Source organism: Euwallacea fornicatus, chromosome 16, assembly GCF_040115645.1.
Source record: "Euwallacea fornicatus isolate EFF26 chromosome 16, ASM4011564v1, whole genome shotgun sequence".
In the NCBI taxonomy this organism is placed as follows: domain Eukaryota; kingdom Metazoa; phylum Arthropoda; class Insecta; order Coleoptera; family Curculionidae; genus Euwallacea; species Euwallacea fornicatus.
In genome coordinates this window covers 1030742-1050811 of record NC_089556.1, presented here as the reverse complement: position 1 = coordinate 1050811, position 20070 = coordinate 1030742, and the positions used below count along the sequence as shown (strand labels likewise).

Below are 20070 nucleotides of genomic sequence, written 5' to 3'. Positions count from 1 at the left end.
CCTCACTTTGACATAAAAGCTAATTGCTACTTGAAGCAGTAAATGGGAGACGCCGGAGAGCTCTGAGTGGCCGCACTTTGCCGCAAACGTCGTCAGAGGGTTTTGAGGTCTCCTTAGTATATTTTTATACATGGATGAGTTGTCGAGAAATGCGTCTTTCGGGATCTTTGCTTCCAAACAAACCAATCGTAAAAACATCCCGAAAATCGAAACAATTGGATGAGAGCGAATGAAAGCCCTACTGTGAGTTCACATGCAACGTCATCCTCCGGAATGCGGAAAAAGAAGATTTAAATGAGTGGTAGAAACAGTGAACGTGTTGCACCAATACACTATCGGCGAGAGGACCGTTAAGGTACGGTGTGATCGTTTTATCATGATAACATTTCATTTTGCAACAAGTTTTTATAAATCGAAATGAATTCCCATAACTGTCAAGTATTGAGATTTATTGACGTGACTTGCACTTTTTAAAATGGAGCATCCTGTATATTTTCTCATTTTCATATTCTAGGAGAAATTCCAAGCGTATTTTACACAACACTTAGTACGTTCATCTCGTACCGTTAGCTCAGTAAGCCAATGTAAAAATTGAAAATAGTTTTCGTATGACGCAGGTAGTCTCTGAGTGCTTAAACGGTTTTTAGTTAAAACTAAAATTGATCTATGTCGTTTGGGCATATGTGAAGAGTGAAGGATGTGAAACTCGAAAAGAATTAAAATTAAAAAAAAAAACACTTTGTCCAAGGATTAGGACAGAGACCAGCAGCCCTCGTTAATTCTCTGAGACATATCATTAAAGTTTATTAAAAGTGCGTTCCGCAACAGGGCGGCCACCTTCAGCGATTCTTCCAACAAATAACACCAGATAATTAGATGTTAGTTGCTTTCGATGGTTAACAATTATTTTCATTAGTTTCCTAATAGATGTGTAATAAAAGAATGAGTTTGTGATATTGTTAGGAAAAATCAATACCCGGTTTCAATACTACTACTACTACTATTATTTACGAAAGGCAAATCCCTAACTCTAACAAGGCCGTTCAAGCCAGAGACCGTTTCATATGAACACTATTTTCAACACATAAATTGGCATACTATGGTAGCAGTGAGGGATAGACCTACTATAAAAATATGTTTAGATTTTTCCCTAAAAATACGGAAAAAATATACAGGATGTTCCATTTAAAAAAATTCAAGATACGTCACGAAATTTCCAAATTTGACAGATTTGGGAGTTAACTCTCAATTTGCACAAAAATTGATACGAAGGTCTAGAGAATAGCCTTGGTCGCGTATCGATATCTTCATGAACAAAAAAGTTATTGTAAAATGAAATTTTATCGAGATGAAATGATCATACCATCAAAACCTAGACGTTTGCGAAAAAGTCACTTTTCAGACACTGCTGCAGGCTCTTCAGGCCCGCTCATATTGTCGCTAGCAGTGCGAATGGAATAAAGGAAAAAAATGAAATGGAATAATTGCTAACCTCCCAGGACCACAGTTTAACTAAGTATTCGTTCTCAATGCTCCAGAAAAAAAAAATTTTTAATCTCATTTAGTTAAAAAAAATCTTGAATCAGGTCAGGATCAAAGGATCGCAATTAGTGGTTAATGTGGACATTTTTTAAAACTGGAGCAGCAACTGCTGAAATTGTGCCTTAGATTAGCATTTTTCATCTTCGGATGAAAACCCAGTCAATTGAAAAAATGCAATTCCAAATAAATTATGCAGTTTTCGGCTCCTGCAAAGATTTTAGAAGTGGGAACGTTGACAATTAGCATCAGACAACATATATGTTTCAATCGCTCATATTATACGTATACTTCAACTTGAGGAGCGAACTTCAGGAATTTTCAAAAATAATTTCAATATCAAGGAAATTTACCACAACTTGGCAACATTGTTTTTAAATCATCACATATTAGTAGGATTGACGCCAACTTGAACGATGTTTGTTTTTTTTTTGTATAAGTAGAGAATTTGTTTCCGGGTATGTGGGCTTGGCACTAAAGGCGTTTTATTTGCCCACACAGCATCGGCTACACTACTTCCCACTCTTCACTCTGGATACCTCCTAGGAACTGCCGCTCAGTGTTATTTCGGGAGGTGGAAGTTCCTCCCGGAGGAGGAAGACAGCTGTGTCGTGTGGTATTTGGGGAAATGGGAGTGAAAGGGACATGACATGAGAACATCCTGATTAGGACGCCCCAGCGGAATACTTGTACGGTATTCAAAGCTGAAGAACGTAAATACCAAAAATGTTGAGAAAATGACAAGAAAAAAATTAAATTGGAACAGAGGCGTTGAAGTATAGATAGAAGTCCTGCTAAGCAGTCCCTTGAATCTAATTCTAATATGGCGAGTGTAATCATCCGCTGGCAAAGGTCCGCCAGGAAAGTTTCATGCTTTTTAACTAAACTCGAATTGGCTTGGAAGGAAGTCAAACTTGATATTTTATGTAAATGTCTAAATTTTTGATTGGATCCTTGGCTTGAGGAGTTCCCCCTGTATTTTTCGTTAGAAAAGCGGACCTGAGTGTCTCGAGTGTCTGATAATGGACACACAGTTCTTTTTCCGAACCAGTTCGGTGAAGGATGAACCTGTAGTGGGGGGGTGGATGCATCTTTTTCCTCCAACTTTTTCTCTACAATAACCACCGTGAAATTCAACACACTTCCTTGCCGAATAAGATTTTCTTTCCTTATATAACTTTTGTGGGAGCAATTCGAACTGTTAAATTAACCAAGTCCTCTCTTGTCAAATAAAGAAAACCAAATCGTACCGGCTTATTATTAACCGGAATCTCATTAGAAGCGTAACGAATCAACACGTATATTTGAAAACATACGCCCGAACCAAAAAACGAAAGTCACACTCTTCATTTGGAAACTTTAATTAAAATTCTCATAACGAAGTGGATGTACGAGGGTGCGTTCGCTTTAATTACATTGTTAAAATGACAAAAGACTCCTTAATGACACCTGAACAAATAAGTTTCGATTTATTTATTATCAGCCACAATGCAGCTTCTGACGCATTGCTATGATAATGGCCCTTACGGCCCTTTGACTGTGAGAAGACGACATAACTTGAAAAACATATTTTTCGCTTCTGCGTTTATATAATTTAAAAATTTATTTATATTTCTCATGTTTCAATACAACGAGCTCAAAGGCCCGTCGAGAAGTTGGATCTTCACGTACTCTCAGAGAATGATTAAAATTTATTCACATCCACACCGGCCATCGCTCCTCCTATTCAGTGTTTGCTCTTCCTCCTTTGCCTTGTATAGCATTATTTTGTCTAGAGCCTCCATTTTTTCGTTCTTTATGTTTCGCCCCTATGCTAAGGTATTATAAATGTGGCTTCCATAATGATTTGATTTTATATCTTATATTGTGAAGCCAAACAAGGAGGCTTTCTTGTAGGTGCTGGGTGCCTTTTCGTTTTACATAAGAGGATTTAAAAAAACAACTATAATACAAATCGTCTGGGAAATGTTCCTGGTTTATTTATCAATTTTTTTTCTGTGAAAACACGGTATTTGTTCAGACATAAAATAATATGTTTCGGCTGTTAAAAATAAAAATTATAATAAAATGCGCTACTAAAGACCACTTGCGCCATCTAGGAAATTTAATCAGCGGGTTTAAACCCTAACAGATTTGTTTCCTTAAAAAGACCACTATTTGAAATTTCATCTAGCTTTATTCTCAAATTGAGCGCCTTGACAAATAACCCTCCAGATTTACCTAAAATATAATTTTTATAAAATATTGAATCTTGCGCCCTCACCACCTAACGATGAAGACTGGAACTACATCGCGTAGTATTGCAGATGTTGCCTTGAAACCGTCCGGCGACGCCACCTATTCGCCGTCTCAGTAATGTCAGAGCTGCAGCTTTCTGTCTCGGTTATTGATCGCCCAGAAAGTGAGGATTTAAGGTGCAAGAGTGCTGCTGATAGATGACGCCAGTAATTTTTTGAGTTGTTTTGAGTGCCGATCTTTTATAGATTTGCACATAACGTAACGTAACGCGAACTTAACGTAACATAACGTAACGTAAATACCTGCTCGCTGTGCAATTATCGTAACTGACGTAACTTGGTTAGATGTACGTTGGGGCTTGAGGTGTTCAATCAGAAACAGTTCAATGTGGACGCGCTAAAATGAAAACTGGAGTGTGCTGCCTTTAATGCGGATCACAAACTTCCGAATGGACCTAAGAGCTGGCTCTATCTAGACAGACGTCCAGTTTCCAGGCTTGGTCCAGCGTATCATGTGATTAATATCGCAGATGCGAAATTTTTCCTCTGGAAGATAACTCACGTCGCATGTTAATTTTTGGAGATTATTTCAAGTTAAATAATTATATGAAATATTTAGGCAAAAAAATGGAAACAACGTATATATTACCACTTCGACCAACTCTCGTTGGATATTCGCCACGAACGTTTATGTCACCAACATTGATAGTTTGATATTTTAAAATCAGATTTGCTTGGAGACCTACCTTTTCGACTATTGAATTACAGTCAAGAGCTCGTATGTGCCATTAACAGAAATTTTTCGTCTAAATACTGTATGTTATTTGCACGAACCAAATTAAATTACCACCATTGAATTACAATATATCGAAAATCACGTGAACAATGCAGGTAATTCAGCGCCTCGCTGCCCTTTGGACATAGCTCAAATCTCGCTCTCATTCAAGACGTCCATGTAATCCATGTCACCAATCCGAACCGGGTTTTTTGAATTTGCTCATAAAGTTTTATGATGACTTTCTTGCTTGTTTCACTATGGAATTGTTGCTTCTAGTTGATGTAATCAATGAGGAAACCTGATAATGTCGCTTCTTACAAACTAGTTTACGTCGCACATTGATGAGAGACATTTATGCAGACAATGAAAGAAATGCAAAATTTTGGAGATATCTTTAGGAATTCGCGCGTTGCAGTAGTCCATGTGAAATGTGTACGTGAAGACGCAAACAATTCAGATACTTTTAAGTTCTGAACGCAACATGGAAATTTTGCTTTTTGGAAATTATTCGAAGTTTTAGACATTTGCTGTAGGTAAATAATTTCAAAAAAAAAAATGGTTTGTGAAAAGCAGCTAGATCCACACATTATGACTTCTTCCCGCATTAAATCGCCACTTGAATTTTATAGAAACAACGTCGAACCTTCAAGAGTTTACTTCATGGAGGTACCTGAATCCAAGTTGTCTTTTTGCATTTTTGCATTTTTGCAAAATGTTTGCATTTTTGTATTTTAGACCTTCGTGTATTTCTGGATGGTCCCATAACATGGGAATTCGATCCCGCTAATAGTCGTTGTTATCCGAAAATTCGGTTGCACTAGATAGTTCATAAGCTGAAGGAGACGAAATTGAAAATTTCCACCATAGTAACACGTAGTAACACCTAAATCAGTTTTTAATTGCGACTACCGTTACGTTGATTTAACCCAGCAATGCTACTTTTATTAAATTCGAAACTAAGCATTCAAATTATCTTTTAATAAACCGGCAGGGTTCATAATTCCCGAGGGTACTCAATTCTTAACGTTTTTAAATTTTCGCTCGTGCACCCCTCACGTTCGGTCGTAGGGCTTGAAGGGTCCTCTAAACGCTATATAGGCAGAAAATAGAAACAAAAGTGTTGCCACCACTTGATTTCGATTGAAAATATTTTATGCCGTTTCAATGTTATAATTAAACGATATTCACGTGCTTGATGCAATTTTAATGCTAGTTTGCCGCTAATAATCCTACGTGGATCTATATGTGCAACAAGCTTAGGTTAGACTTTAGATGGAATCACCCCTCCGGAAATTTGATTCTCCGAAAGAACTCGCGGGTACTTCTGGAAACCATCTATAGTGTGCGGTTTGGATCTTTGCATGTGCGTCATACACACGAATCGGATGCATCAAATCAATGTCAACGTAAGATGTGACCAGTGGCGTCTCAAAGTGTTTACGTTTTTTGATTGAAGTGAAAATAGCTGGTACAGCAAGGGCAGGTAGAGGATTACGAGATGAAGCACCGTAAACTTATGAACCAAACGTCAGGGAGATAAAGTCGAAATCAGGAAAGCTGTTTAAAGTTATGGGGAACACAGTGAAATCGTTAACTCATATTGTCACGCTTCTGATCGTGCTACAATTGCAACAAATAACCAGTTCAAAGGTACACGTCCATACCGCCGTCTCTGTTCAACCCGCATACACTGCCATTATCAATTTCGACCCGTTAGTCCAGACTGTAGAAGACATGCATACCATATCTCCGTCTTTTTAACTTGAATGTTGCGTTGCCCCCCGCACCTTAGACACGTACGTGCTACCTAATTCGATCGTCGCGCAAAGATTCTGACTACAGACTATACATCCTCCCAATCGCCTGCATTGCTGTGAAAACACCATTAAAGCACAATGAGATTAAATACACCATTGAAAAGATTCATACTTATACTTAAGTCGCTTTTGTCTTAGAACGTGCGATACTACAAACCTTGGCGAGTACCCTGCTGATACCGGCATAATCGCATTTGGTTATTTATGACGTTATTTCCTTTGAATATGTAACAAATAATGTTGGATATTGTTATCGTTCAGCAGCTGAAAAGTTTCGCGAAAAACCACTCCACTTGCAACAAAGAAGGGCTTTCTGTTTGGACAAATAATAAAAACAAATTGAGGTGTATTTGAACGTATTGATAGAAACCGTGGGTACTGAAGTATGTCCTTTATTTCTTATTGAAACTATACAGTCAAAACCGACATGTGTAAAAATAATCCAATTTCGTGTGAAGGGAATCACTGAATTGGCATAAAGGACGTATTCATTGCGGGATCTATCGTCGAACGCTGGTGAGGAGCTTCCATTATATCCCGAAGTGCAAACAGGGTATTTGTTTGGAAAAAATAATCGTATCATTGTATATAGGGAATAGAGGACGTTGACGAATTCGCTATTGAATATTAAACAGTTCTGAGTATAAAAATATTGATCATTGTCTCCAAACTTCGCCGAAATATAATGGAAACGTATCGGCGAATCCTGAACACAAATATTGGACGACCTCTTATTGAGTTCAAAGAATGAATCAACAGGACCCATCCGGTCCAATAATGCCCGGCCTTGTGTCCAGAGTCAACAGAATGGTGTCTATGTCAAATACCCGCGAGTTGTTCATTTGTTCTTTCAAAATAAAGACTGTTTTCATTGGAAATGTGTTTTGTGGAAATTGAGGACTTATTCTTGATGACTCTCTTTCGACTTTTCCACTTGAAATCGAGCAAAAGCCATCCGGCTTGATACGCTTTGTTTCGATAAATATCGGATCTAGCACCGGCATTTTCCAATCAACAGCAAAACAAAGGTATTGCAAGGGGTGTTTAGCTCGTCTTCATATTTCTTCTCGATCCTCGTTATCGCACATCGGCTCATCACATTGACGAACTTACGCTCAATGTTCGAAGGATCATGAATTTCAAGATTTATGCTGGGACCTCACGATCGATTCTCACTTTTCGATTTGTGGAATCTTACTGCAGATGCTCGAACTGGGTTCAAAGTTTAATAAATTCACTAATAACTATGGCCTCACAGAAGCATATTTCACTTCGTTGATATGCTGCTTATTGCATGGTAACTCTCTATCACCGAACATATTACCATGCTTGCTTCGACTCACCAGGAGATTGTCTAGGAACGGTCCAAGAGCCAGTCTGGCTAGTGGGCATTTCGAGGTCGAATCTGCAATATAACCCAAACGGATTCTGGGACTGTCTTGGAGTGATTTTACTATTGAGTTTACTTGCATTGATATGCTCATTGTTGCATCGTGGCTCGCTATCTCCCGACACATCATGTTTGCTCCTAGCCACTAGGAGAGTATCTAGGAGTGGTCCAAGAATCAGTACGGGCAATGGGCACTTCGAAGTCAAATTTGCAATGTAAGTTGCCCTGCGATTACATCCTGACCGCGTGAAGCAATCTTATATTTATCAATATCGAAAAAAAGTAAATTGACGTCATTGCTACCTCATCTGCTGAACTGCTGAAGTGACCCTTATATCGCGAACGCACCCGAAACAGAGAACGCAGCAACTTTATGTACCTTGGAGCTCTATCGTGTGATAAGATTAACCAAAAATAAGCGACAAAATTCCAAATATATCTAGTCCTTTCGGGTTCTATGGGCGTTACTTTCATCTAACTAGATCAAGATGCCGCGGCGAAGCGAACTTTCCGTGATAAATATGTTTTGTGGCATTACCATAATAAAGCCGACTCAGGTTTCCCCAACATGACTCAGTGTTGAGGCTATTTGACTCAACATTTGACCAGCCAAGGATTAGTCTAGCACGAGCACCCCCCTCCCCGCCCCAGAATATCTCTCCGCGATCCGCCGCTCCCAACCTGAATTGATGAGAACGAAAATGTCGTCATATTTTGGAGTCCCCGCTGCAGCTGGAAAGAACATTTTAAAGATTTCTTCGGTTAAAATTTCAGTGAAGATGAAGAATAGTTTCAGCTGTTTCTGGGGCCTTGCCGATGGAAACGAATTTAATCCAGATTCAGTCCAGTTCCAGTTAATATTCAGCCCTTTCAAGAATAGTGACAGCTTAATCCTCGTTTCTATATCTAGATTGAGAGCTTTGAATTTGCGAATCTCAAACTTCTTTTCCAAAGCGTTGGCAAATGGATAGAGGAGAGTGGGAGGTAAGTTACAGACATATCTTGGCGGCTCAATGGCGTATACCATAAGGTTGATGGATCTGAGGCGTTCATAAGAGACTGTTTGGACTGTATGGAGTCTGGACAAGTCGAAGAGGAACTTTGCCTGTCCTCATCTAGAAATGCTGTTTCGTTCTTGGAACGGAATATTTCGGCTTTGAAACGCCCTTAAAACTTAGTAAACCAAGGATCGATGCGAAAATCCTATAGGTGGCTGAAATGGACTTGGCACCCCAAGTTAATGCGTCCCGAAAATACACAAGGAAGAATGCTTATTTGAGTATTGAGCATTTGCCCGTATGGAAGTACTAAGAGGTGGTAAAAGGAGCAGAATATTTCAGTGGAGAATTGTTTGGCTGAAAAACATTCCTGGATTGTTTAGGAAAGTTTCTGGATTGGAAGTAGCACCTGGACCTGCATGTCCTTCAGTGAAATCGACACGGGAACTCTTGCATTCACTGTAGTTTCACTAACCTGGAAGCTGAAGAAAAAATTGGAATGCGTACTCAGTTTTGTGGAACTTAATTTTATTAACAACGTTGCGGTACCAAAGGAAACAAGAACGTTTGTACATTACCATTTCTAAAACGAAACAAAACTAACAGCTGATAATATAATAATAATTGCACTACAATTTCAACGTAATAACAATTAATTTAATGTAAATTAAAAACTGGCATATGTATATTCAAAGATTAAACCTCTAGGAATAGCTAATATTTACATGTCTTTCGTACACTGACTTCATGAATACCAACCGTAAACCCTTATGAATTTTTGTTCTGTCACTGTTACAGAGAAATCGTTTACCTGTAAATTGCATATTTCCCTTGAATATTACAACTCAAAATCAAAAGTTCTTCCCTCGACGAAGGAGACCCATCTACATTGAAATACTCCGAAATAAATCTAGTTATTAAGTGGCACACGTCCTTAACTTTCAAATATGAACAAACCATCATTGTCAGTAGTTCCCTTCAAACTCTCCCGTATTATCACAACTATCCTCCTACTCCTAATTGCAAGGACTAGTGCTATCTCTCCCAGAATCCCCATTATACTCCACCACAGGAGCCCCAGCTGACCTGCTACTGGAACTGGTGGCCAAATTGGCAATATCACCAAACCAATGGTTCAACCGATCCGGTAGAACCGGAAGCGGTTTTCATATAACCGGCGCCGGAACCGCTTCATTCCGGAACTCCTCGTTTTTCATGATCATACAAACCGGAGGCCTCTTCATCGATTCCGGGCTCGGAGACCTCCTGGCGAAGCTCGGAGGGCACATATTACACGCCGGATTCGACCCGTTGAGATTTGGCGACGGGATATTGTTAATTGGCCAATTAATATTAGGCGGGTACAAAGGGCTATTGCTGTATAAAAGGGCCAGTTCCGCGGCAAATTTGGATTCGTCCGGATGCCGGAAGGGATGGTACAGATAGGGCAGCGGCGGGAATAAAGTACGGGATAATTTTAAGTGATCAGAGTCGGGATTTAAGAGTGATGGGATGCCCGAGGCGGTGGAGATGGGAGGCATGAGGGCGCGTTGAAGGTTGTGGTTATCCAAGGAGGGAGGGAGGAGAGGGGACATGGAGAAGCCGAATTTTGGTTCTTTCTTGATGAGCGGCTTCGGTTTTCGCCGCGGGCGGTATTTGTAGTCCGGGTGTTCCTTCATGTGGAGAGCCCTGAAACAACAAAAACATATAGGTACCTAAAAGTAGCTGTGAGAGGTAAAGAGGCTGCATAAGAGGTCCCCTCTCTATCCTCCCCCGTATTGTCAGATTCTACCGTATGTTAGACCCCATTTTCTTGTAAATCGGAGGCAATAACAAGTAAGTACATCTGGCATGTGAAAAGTGATTGTTTTGGTCGACTGGGGATGAATATAAAAAAAAATTAATTGATTTTTTGCATTTTTTATGGGAATGTGTCTCGATAAAAATATGGGTACCATGCGAGACCCGTTTCAAGGTTAAATAAATAAATAAATTTTCACAGGTAGGTAGAAATATTCAAGCAAATGGCTCGAAGTACAAAATTGAAATCCCACTTGCTTTCACATATTTGTACAGATACTTTTTACTTCTCTTTTTTTCTAGAATAACAAGCCGTTCGTTCAAATATACAAAGTTTAATGGAAATAAAATCGACTTGATCCAATTTCAGACTAATAATATAAACTGCTGGACAACGGGCGAGCACCAAACGTGAATTATAGTATTAAGTTTGATACTTTTAGGGCTGGTTTCTTAATGTCGGGATAGAAACCCGCATCTGCATGATGACTGACGACGTGTTTTTCAAACCGATGTTAAAGCTCAACCGTCGGTTGAAGTAGGAACAGCCTTTATGTGAAACACTTCCACAGTTCACGTAACGGATACACTTAGACTGATGGTTACCATCGGCTGTGAAGGACTTAACATGCAGTTTTAGCAGAACATTGAAGAACTGACCCTTAGAGGTCCAACTTGGAGGCAAAATGGATAAATATTTGACGATTTCTCGTGTGTTTTTGACTCTTTTTGAGAATTGTTTGGCACCATGCAGATGTTAAGAAAGTCACCTGTAAAATCCGAATTTTGAAACTAAATCGTCAGTCCGATAAACTCTATTTCCAGAGGCGTAACTGTCTTTGGGAATTGCATGATTTTTTTTTTTTTTAATATAGAAACGTTTGGCGATTTTCTTCCATTTGCAACTGTGTAATGCCCTTGACTTCAGCAAACTCCCTTTTGAACACTAAATCTAAAGTTTCAAATTCCTAAATTCTCTAAAGGGAGAGGCAATACATTCTTCAAACAATTTTTCACAGTTTCTCAAAAATAAAGATTTTGTCACTCCTATTTAAAAATAGCTCTCGATGTCTCGAAATTCTCTAAAACCAACATCTTGCACTGGAATGTCCAACAATGTTAAGTTTGAAAGCCCCGGGCGTAACATAATTTTCAGAATGAGAAAATATTCGATGTTTTTGTCGGAGTTTTCGACCACTCTTCACATCTTCTTTGGCGCGGCACTGATCTCTCAAAACAACGAATTTGAAGGCTGGATGCTCAGGATGTTAAACTGACCGTCTTCTCAGACCATACCCTTCTGTCCTATTCTAGGATTACTTCGTTAAACAAACGAGGAAAAAATAAAAGAGGTTTTTCCAAAATATGAGTTTTTCCAACCGCCTCCGAAAGTCGTCTGAATTTTTCAAATTTTAGACGACGCATTCGTTAACTCGGAAGGGCGCGACTTTGCAACAATTTAACAGACCTTTTTATGATCATCGTTAAGCTCCACAAACAGACATCTTGTATTTCTTGAGTCACAAAACACCACTTCCTGAAGCCCAAAATTCATCACTCTTTTAAATGGAAACCTTCCATTTCTCTCCTCAATTCGAGTGCTACGTTTCCCACAAGTATTTGGGAGAGATGCGCGTCGGAGCCACGCGATTCTCATCTCAATAAACAGAGATTTAAAATGATTCACTACAAAGCAGGTCGTCTGTTTTACAAAAGATAACAGCTCGCGCTTCAGAATGGGGCTCCGTGCATCCCATTATGGGGACTTAGGGATTAGACGGGGCATATTAATAAAGTCATAACGCTCTGTTATGGGGACGATCTAAATACTTTATGTGTGCCCCGGGGATTAGGACTGTAAACAATGCCTCTGATTTATAGTTGTGCATAATGTTTTCTTTCGGTAAATAGTGTACTTTCCAGACATTATTTTTGCGTACCAGGAATTTTTAATGCAATGAATCTCTATTAGTCGAAAGTGCAAACAGCGAAGCGAAAAGTTATTTAACAGGGAATAGCGGCGAGAAAACACAATGGTCTATCTAAGCCGACATATTCAGCTGGCGACAAAAGATAATGCTGGCATTGTAAGGACACAGTGAGCACCTCCTGTGATCCTATTCACAGTGAGAGATTGTCTAACTGGAGCTCTATCCTTTCGGTTATAATGCTCCTTTCACGCGCCACTTCCTTTTGTTTCTGCTCGCAATTCCGCACACTCTATTTACATTCAGACATTAGAAGGGAAATCGTCTCGAGTTGGTTTCCTGGATGAGCACGATGGATGATATAGAATTGATTTTAACTTCGGTAAAAATCTGCAAATTCAGAATCACCGTCTTCTTAACCTCCATATCTGAATGGGATCGATCGACTAAAGATTTTTTTCAATCTTCCTTGATTATCTCCAAAGGATTTTTTCGACTTCGAGCCCCGCTGGCGTCCAACATTACCACCTTTTCGCAATTGCCAGGAAAAATTCCAGCCACGTTAAGGAGATGAGCTTCTGTGTGTCATCGTCGTCATTTCATCAGTAAGTCTCATTTCATAATTCTTTATTTTTCCCTATTTTTTCCCCATTTTCTTGTGAAGAATTGTCCGTATCCTGAAGATACGTGCTCGGGCGAGGAAAATTATTTGCCTTGGATCATCTGTGGCATCGATTTTCTCTTTTAACAAGTTTTACTTCTTTCTTCTTCGTTTATCTGGACTTCGATCATTCTCCAGACAAACTTACAGACAAAAAGAAAGGAGCACTGTTTAAAAATGGAGCATTCGTTGTTTTAAGTGATGAAATTCTCCGGTTAGAATTTTCTTCTAGCGGAAAGTTCGACTCTCCACTTCTTCATCGACCTGCAGTGTCTCAATCCTAAACCATCAGACGAGAAATGGGACCACTTAGTGTAATATTTGCTGTAAGTAATTGTTTCTGCTGAATTTTGGCTGACTTCACTCTCTTCTTCCTACATCTTCGTTAACATATTTTCGCCATCCCGAAGAAATACTTCAAGGTGTTTCTGTTTGGACTTCAGTCGTGTTAGCAACTTCAATCAGTACTTTTTCAATAATCTTCTTCTATTGTCGTAGATAAGTGAAGAGAATCTGGAATTCTCCTTATTACCATTATCCTAATGCGTGCTCTCAAGTGGGTGCGTGAGTAAGTTCAGTACTCTTCCAGAACCTCTAATATATTCTAGGTAAAAGCTCCTTCAACCCTTCTAGCCTGCACACCAGGATCTTTTTAATTCCTTCATTTGGAATCTCTTAAACTGCTGATGCTCAATGCTCGCGTTTCGAAATTCTTAAATTAAAGAGTGTGAATTCCACATCGACTCCTAAATCCCAAAGGATGTGATCAGGTCGTCTCTTCCGGATAGGGACATCAGTAGGGTTCTAGTGAGTTTTTACTCTGGAGAGAAAACGCATCCGGGAATTAGATCCAAATAGCTTCTACACAGAACAAACCCACTTAAAGATGTTTGAGACATCTTAGAAGCTTTCTGAAACGTGTTCATCACCTAATCTGAATCTCATCCATGTTTTTTCCCTGACGCGCCAGATTTCGTTTTATTCTTAAATAGCTGGTGGGACCAACGAGAGTATGTACTCTTAAGATTAGAAGTTCCTTGATCATAGTGAATTCTACGTTCAAGTGATCATCAAACATAGTTGGCAATGAATATGGGGGGAAGGCAAAATGAGTACTTATTGATATCATTTAAACCAATGTTCGCTTACCCAGACAGGAGGCGATAAATGTCTAATACGAAAACCGCAATGGATGGGATGAGGAAATCGCATTCAAACGATACGTAGGACCTGGAAAAACGTCCTTAGAAAAAGATTGAAATTTGATATTGCTAGAGAAGGAAAGAGACGCGCGTATACTTTGAATATCGCACATTTATCTCTGAATCATCAGCCTCAAATTTCTGAGAAGTCACTTCCTCTCTCATTTTTCTTGGGATGAATTTTGACGTTTTTCTTTTTCGTCTTCCTTTAACATTATACTTTTTTTTAATTCATTTTTTAACTACATCTCCGTGACGACTCATGTTCGGAAGCTGAGGCTGCAGATGATCTTGGAAGTGGTGTACAAGGGAAACGAATTTAAAAGCACAACTTCCGCAACTATTCGGTTGTTGTTGTTGTTTTTTTTTTACCTATCAGATCTTCCCAAACCGGATTATCATTCGGATTTGCTACGAATTTAGGGAACCTCGACGAATGCACATTACTTTTCCGCAGCATGATGTTCGCACACATGTTTGGCTAACTCGACCTGAAAATACTCTTATCTTCGCACTTAAAGAAACTAATCTAAATTGATAGCTATTTAAGTCAAATGTTTTGTTTTCATGAAGTACCACGTATTGTTAATACGAATCTACAACTTACGATTAATTATTTTCACTCGTTACATTGAAATACCCATTGTCGTTGTAAAGTGTTTCCAATTGAAATTGATTCTTTGCCTATCTAATACGTTTGATGTGTCGTTTCTATTTTTATTAGCGATTACATATGTTATTTCAATATTTAATTATATTGCGTCATTTTTCGATTAAAAGTCTTCTTGAGGCCCATCGGAAAAATTCATGCTACGCAGAAGTCAAACCGTTGGTTTGGGATGGTTTACTATGGCAACTCCTGTAATTTTCATCTTAGATGCTGCATCACTTCGATACGATTATTCCATCGCATTTGTTCCCATAAGAACACTATTTGAAGAGTGATAAACCCGAGAATTAGTATATTATATCAATATAAAGAGCATATTATCTTGGGTCAATAAAAGGTGTACATAATCTGAAAACAGCGAGAAATAAGGCACATCAACGACGATTTTGTTAATAAACAAATAAGGAAACACTTTATCAGTAGTATAAATTTTTGAATTCGTATTTACCCAGGTTTCCTCGAGTAAACACACAAACAAAGATGTATCACCTTTACACCATGGGGCATTATTTTACTTGGAGTCTATACAATTGTGAGTTGTTTCTCAGATAAATGAAGGCAAGATATGGGCGAATCTCTTTGCCCAAAAACAGTAAGAATTCGACTTTATGAGCTGAGACATTCATATCTCACAGTTTTGTTTAAATATTAGTTAATAGTTTCTTATTTAAACTATGCTCGTATAACGACTACCCTTGTTTTGGTTCAGATATCTTTGTTCTCAACGGGAGAAAAGGGCCACGGGCGAGTGTCTCATCTGTTAAGTGGACCACGTGACAAATCTGAGAATCTGCAGATATCTATGAAATAATACAGCTCATGAAAAAATAAGACGTGTCGAATGTCGCTCGAAGGTTGTAGAAATGTGAGAAATTGACTTCGAATCATTATGTTTTAGTTTTGGCCGCACAGATCTACCATGTATGTACATATAAGTATGTACTTGTTTGAGATAATTTCATGTACTTTAATATTTGCCAGATATATCTTTATTTTTTACTATATACTTTTCAGCCGTGTAATTTAAAGGTGATATTTGCTAGGTTGGCAAAATGATATAAGTTTAGCTCTCGATATTTACATAAGCCCGAGCACAGGCCTATCTAGCATTTTCCGCATCCAACGAACTCCCAGCTTCTTCAGGTTTGGAAACACACGATAATGAAACTTTTGCAAAATTTCGAAAATTCCATGAGCGCTTTTCACGGCTTCATAAGAAATTTTGAAGGTGCTCACGACTATGTCTGCTTTTTTCGTCTCGAAAGAAGTTGTCAGTGATATTTTCTAGCATCCACTTTTTCACTTTTTGATCATGAGAATCTGACTTGCGTCACGGCTTTTTAAATAGATATTTAAGGATTTTTGGAGATTTTAAGAACATCTTTCGCGCTTTTTACGAGCCTGTAGAATTATTTCTAAATAGAGATACCCGAGGAAATGTGAAGTTTCCTAAACACCTTTGCCTGCACATTTTTAGATCTGCAATTTGTGACATGAACATCATTGGCGTAGGTGTTACATTCATCCATTAGCCGATCTATAAACAGAAGCATTTAAACATTTTCAAGAAATTCTGTGTAGGGCAAACGAGAATAAAAAATTTCCCCCACCACTGGAACATTATTAAATAACAATAATCTGAAAGCGAGTGGACGTTCCCTTTTTATGCTTTATTACGTGCAAGAAATGGATCTATCTCAGAGGTTTTTGTGTGACTTTAATGTGGAAACACCACTAAATACCTGGTCAATTTGATTTTTTTAACATCTTTCCAAAAACTAGCTCTAGTAGGATTTTTATATAATTGTCTAGGACCTATTGGAAATTATCCGTACTATTTCAGATTTTTCGACGTTGAAATTGTTACTAAGTCGGTATTGAGATAACTTACCAGGTAAATTTTCGAAATTATTCATGTTCAAAACCATCTTACCTACAAATTTCGTTTTCCTGAATAATTCTTTTACAGTCTTAGATTTTTTTTACTCCAAGATTTTTTCGATACTTTTGAAAATTACTACAGGTTCGTGGCAACGGGTTCTCTGAAACATTAATCTGTCCCGGACGAACTTTTGTTTATGTCCTTTTTTGCTTTGTTTGTGGCTTTGCCGTAAATCAAGCGGTGCATTATCGTGGTTTCAAGGATTTGCCGATGCTTCTGAACACGTTTTTTGCTGAACCGCTTACGGTACATGATGCCCAAATCGTCCTAGAAGCGTCGGGTACCACGTGTGGCCACCATTAAACAACTAGCGAAAAAAATCCAGTGCTGGGCGGTTCTCTTCCGGCGCCAGACTGGTGTACTAACTGTGGGAAAAACTTCGTCAGAAGATGATAGCCTCCGTTCATCAAACCTTCCTAACCCGGGCGATCTTTTTAACAGTCTTTTATGGAATTGTGAAAATAAGGCAGCTATGTAGCACCTCTCAAAGCTCTCATAAACTGACTCCTTCATTAATGCATTTTCCAGGAAACTCTCGTAAACACCCCAAATTTCTCATTTTCAAAATCTGCATAATTTTCCTACAATTTTTTTTTTCTACACAATTCTATGGTATCTAGTCTGCCTAATTTTGCAACCTGAACGTCAATTGGCCAATATAGGATCACAGAAATGATAGAACTCTATAATTTTTACAATTCGTCTTTGAAACTCCCGTTGGATTCGTGTTTAGACGTTCCTGATGGAATTTACCTGTAGCCTCATTAGGACGCCATTTTTATTTTGGAAATTTTTTGACTTTTTCACAAAATTCCTTCGAAAACTGACTTAACTTCACTTTTATTTTTCCTATACATACAACCAATCAACAATATATATTGCATTCTAGTGAATCTCCGCGATATTCCAAAATTTGTTCCGAAATCCCTTGGAGTCCTCGAAGTATCATAACGTTCGATAGAAACAAAACTGACTAATTTGCGACAGTCTAAATATCATGAATATGAATGAACAATAGTGGGCCACAAGATGTTACCCCCGCCATCGTGCAGAAACCAAGGTGGTAGGAGAAACATATAAACTATTACTCATAAATGGAAATGACTGATGAAATTGAATGAAGAGTGCATTGGCAAACTATGTTCTCTACAGAGCGTTCAATGTACAATGGCTAAACATCGGTATGTTAATACCCAAAATTTAACGAACATATACAAATATGTAAAAAAGAGTTTTTTTCGCACCAAATATGAGGGAAAATATTTTCTTCTGAATCTCTTTCCGACATTAATAGCCGATAATTTATGCTAATCGTACACACAAACGATTAATCAACAATGACCGATGTTCCACGGTTCATTAAATTACTATCGTAATACATTTTAATCCAATTGAAATATGAGCTTACCTTAGCCTTTTCGCTTCATCAATGAAAGGACGCTTCTCCCCCTCACTGAGCAACTTCCACTCAGCGCCCAACCTCTTGGATATCTCCGAGTTGTGCATCTTCGGATTCTCCTGAGCCATCTTCCGTCGCTGACCTCGTGACCACACCATAAAAGCATTCATCGGCCTCTTGATATGCTCTTGCCCACTCTGATGAAGATTATTCGGTTTCGGAGATGATGACATGTTTGTTGACTACCACTAAATGTTTTATGGTTGGATTTTATCACAATCACTCGAGATTAGCATTGAAATGCTCGGAGAAGACCCATCATCTACTAACGAAAGACATATGAATTGCACCAATTTTTATCACTTAGAACGTTATCTTGGGTAGTTGATAATGCAAACTGAAGTTGTCGCACGCCGACTTTCGAAATTATTTTCCCCTCGTCGTTGTTTCGAAGGGTGGTGGGGACGGGGTGCCCCTTTGGGGCGGAGTAAACGTGCGCCGCTGAAATTATTCCCGATTTATTAGGACCTAAAGTGGCGGTTTTACATAATGTTGTGTTTTGTACTTGAACACGATTTGATGGTGAATTACTGCGGTTGACCTTTGTCGGGACTTCTTACTTTCCGTATTGGCGCAGGCGGGGGAGTGATGGGAAAGATGTTAGAATTTAATGTAAAGTAGTTTTTTGTGTTCCCCCGTTCAGAAATAAACTGCTGATGGACAAAACGAACGGTACAAACATGTTTAATATGTAGTTTAAAAATAGGAAGAGACAAAAGATCGGTAGTCATTCAAGTTTCAGAGAAGCGGGAATGCTTTTAAGAGGATTGTGTAACGTGAAAGGCGCCTATGACTTTGCTGTATAGTCAGGTTTAGCTACAACAAAACAATTAAAAAAAAAAATAATAAAAGACCTCTTTTCCTCTACGAAAGCCCAATCCATGAAAATTTCAATGTTTGCAATAGTTTTGAAAAACCCCTGAAGAACAAAAGCTCCCCTGGAGGGGTTCAAAGTGTGTATTAAGTACACTGTGAACGAGGGGCATGTCTGAAAACCTGAAAAGCACGTTGAATTCACTAAAAATTTCAGCGTTTGTAATTCCTATAGAGAATAAAATGCGAGACACGCCACCAATTTCTGTATGTGTAGAATTCCAATGAAGTAGGAAAAGTTGGTAGCAAGTCCGCAAAATTAATGACCGTCCGAGTAGGAATGAAAAACGGATCTTGACAACTCGAGGACAGGTGTTTCTATTTACTGGCTTCATCAGGGATGCTTGCGTATAAAATAGGTCGCGCTGACACAGACACACGCATCATGCTGCGCATGTTGGAAGACGTCCGCATGTGCGGGAGTAGCCTGGAGAGGATGGAAAGCAAAATACCACAAGCATGCATCAACTCAGCATACAGTGGAAACAGCCCAGATGTCATCAATTTCAGAAATGAGTTATGAGCATCCACGAGTTTTTTTTTATAGTTACCTGCTCTGATTCATCTCACCAGAAATGTTCTACAATAAAAAGTGTGCGCTGATGGACATAAAAGTAGGAGTAGCAATGCGGGAACAGCTGACTTGTAAAGGTGAACTGGTGAATTTCACCAGTTCGTCTGCAGAAATTCTCCAATCTGGGAAAAAACTGCAGCAATTAGAATATCACTTTTTTAAATTCAGTCAAATTAGCCAATTATTACTCCCCCTCGGTACT

General features: G+C 38.8%; 1 protein-coding gene across 1 annotated transcript; it reads right to left on the bottom strand.

Moving 5' to 3' along the window:
- Window positions 1–9266: 9266 nt before the first annotated feature.
- On the bottom strand, window positions 9267–19085 carry LOC136343995 (uncharacterized). The gene is made up of 2 exons (XM_066291023.1): window positions 18371–19085; window positions 9267–10448 (listed from the first exon to the last, which is right to left on the bottom strand). Exons 1-2 carry the CDS (start codon window positions 18592–18594, stop codon window positions 9926–9928), a joined length of 747 nt encoding a protein of 248 aa, XP_066147120.1. The 5' UTR covers window positions 18595–19085; the 3' UTR covers window positions 9267–9925.
- Window positions 19086–20070: the final 985 nt, after the last annotated feature.

What these genes read in the sequence shown, in the direction of transcription:
- LOC136343995 (XM_066291023.1), bottom strand. Translation starts at nt 18,594, where the DNA reads ATGTCATCATCTCCGAAACCGAATAATCTTCATCAGAGTGGGCAAGAG. An exon ending in GATGAAGCGAAAAGGCTAAG is followed by an intron (nt 10,449 to 18,370) that starts GTAAGCTCATAT and finishes TTGTTGTTTCAG; the next exon opens with GGCTCTCCACATGAAGGAAC.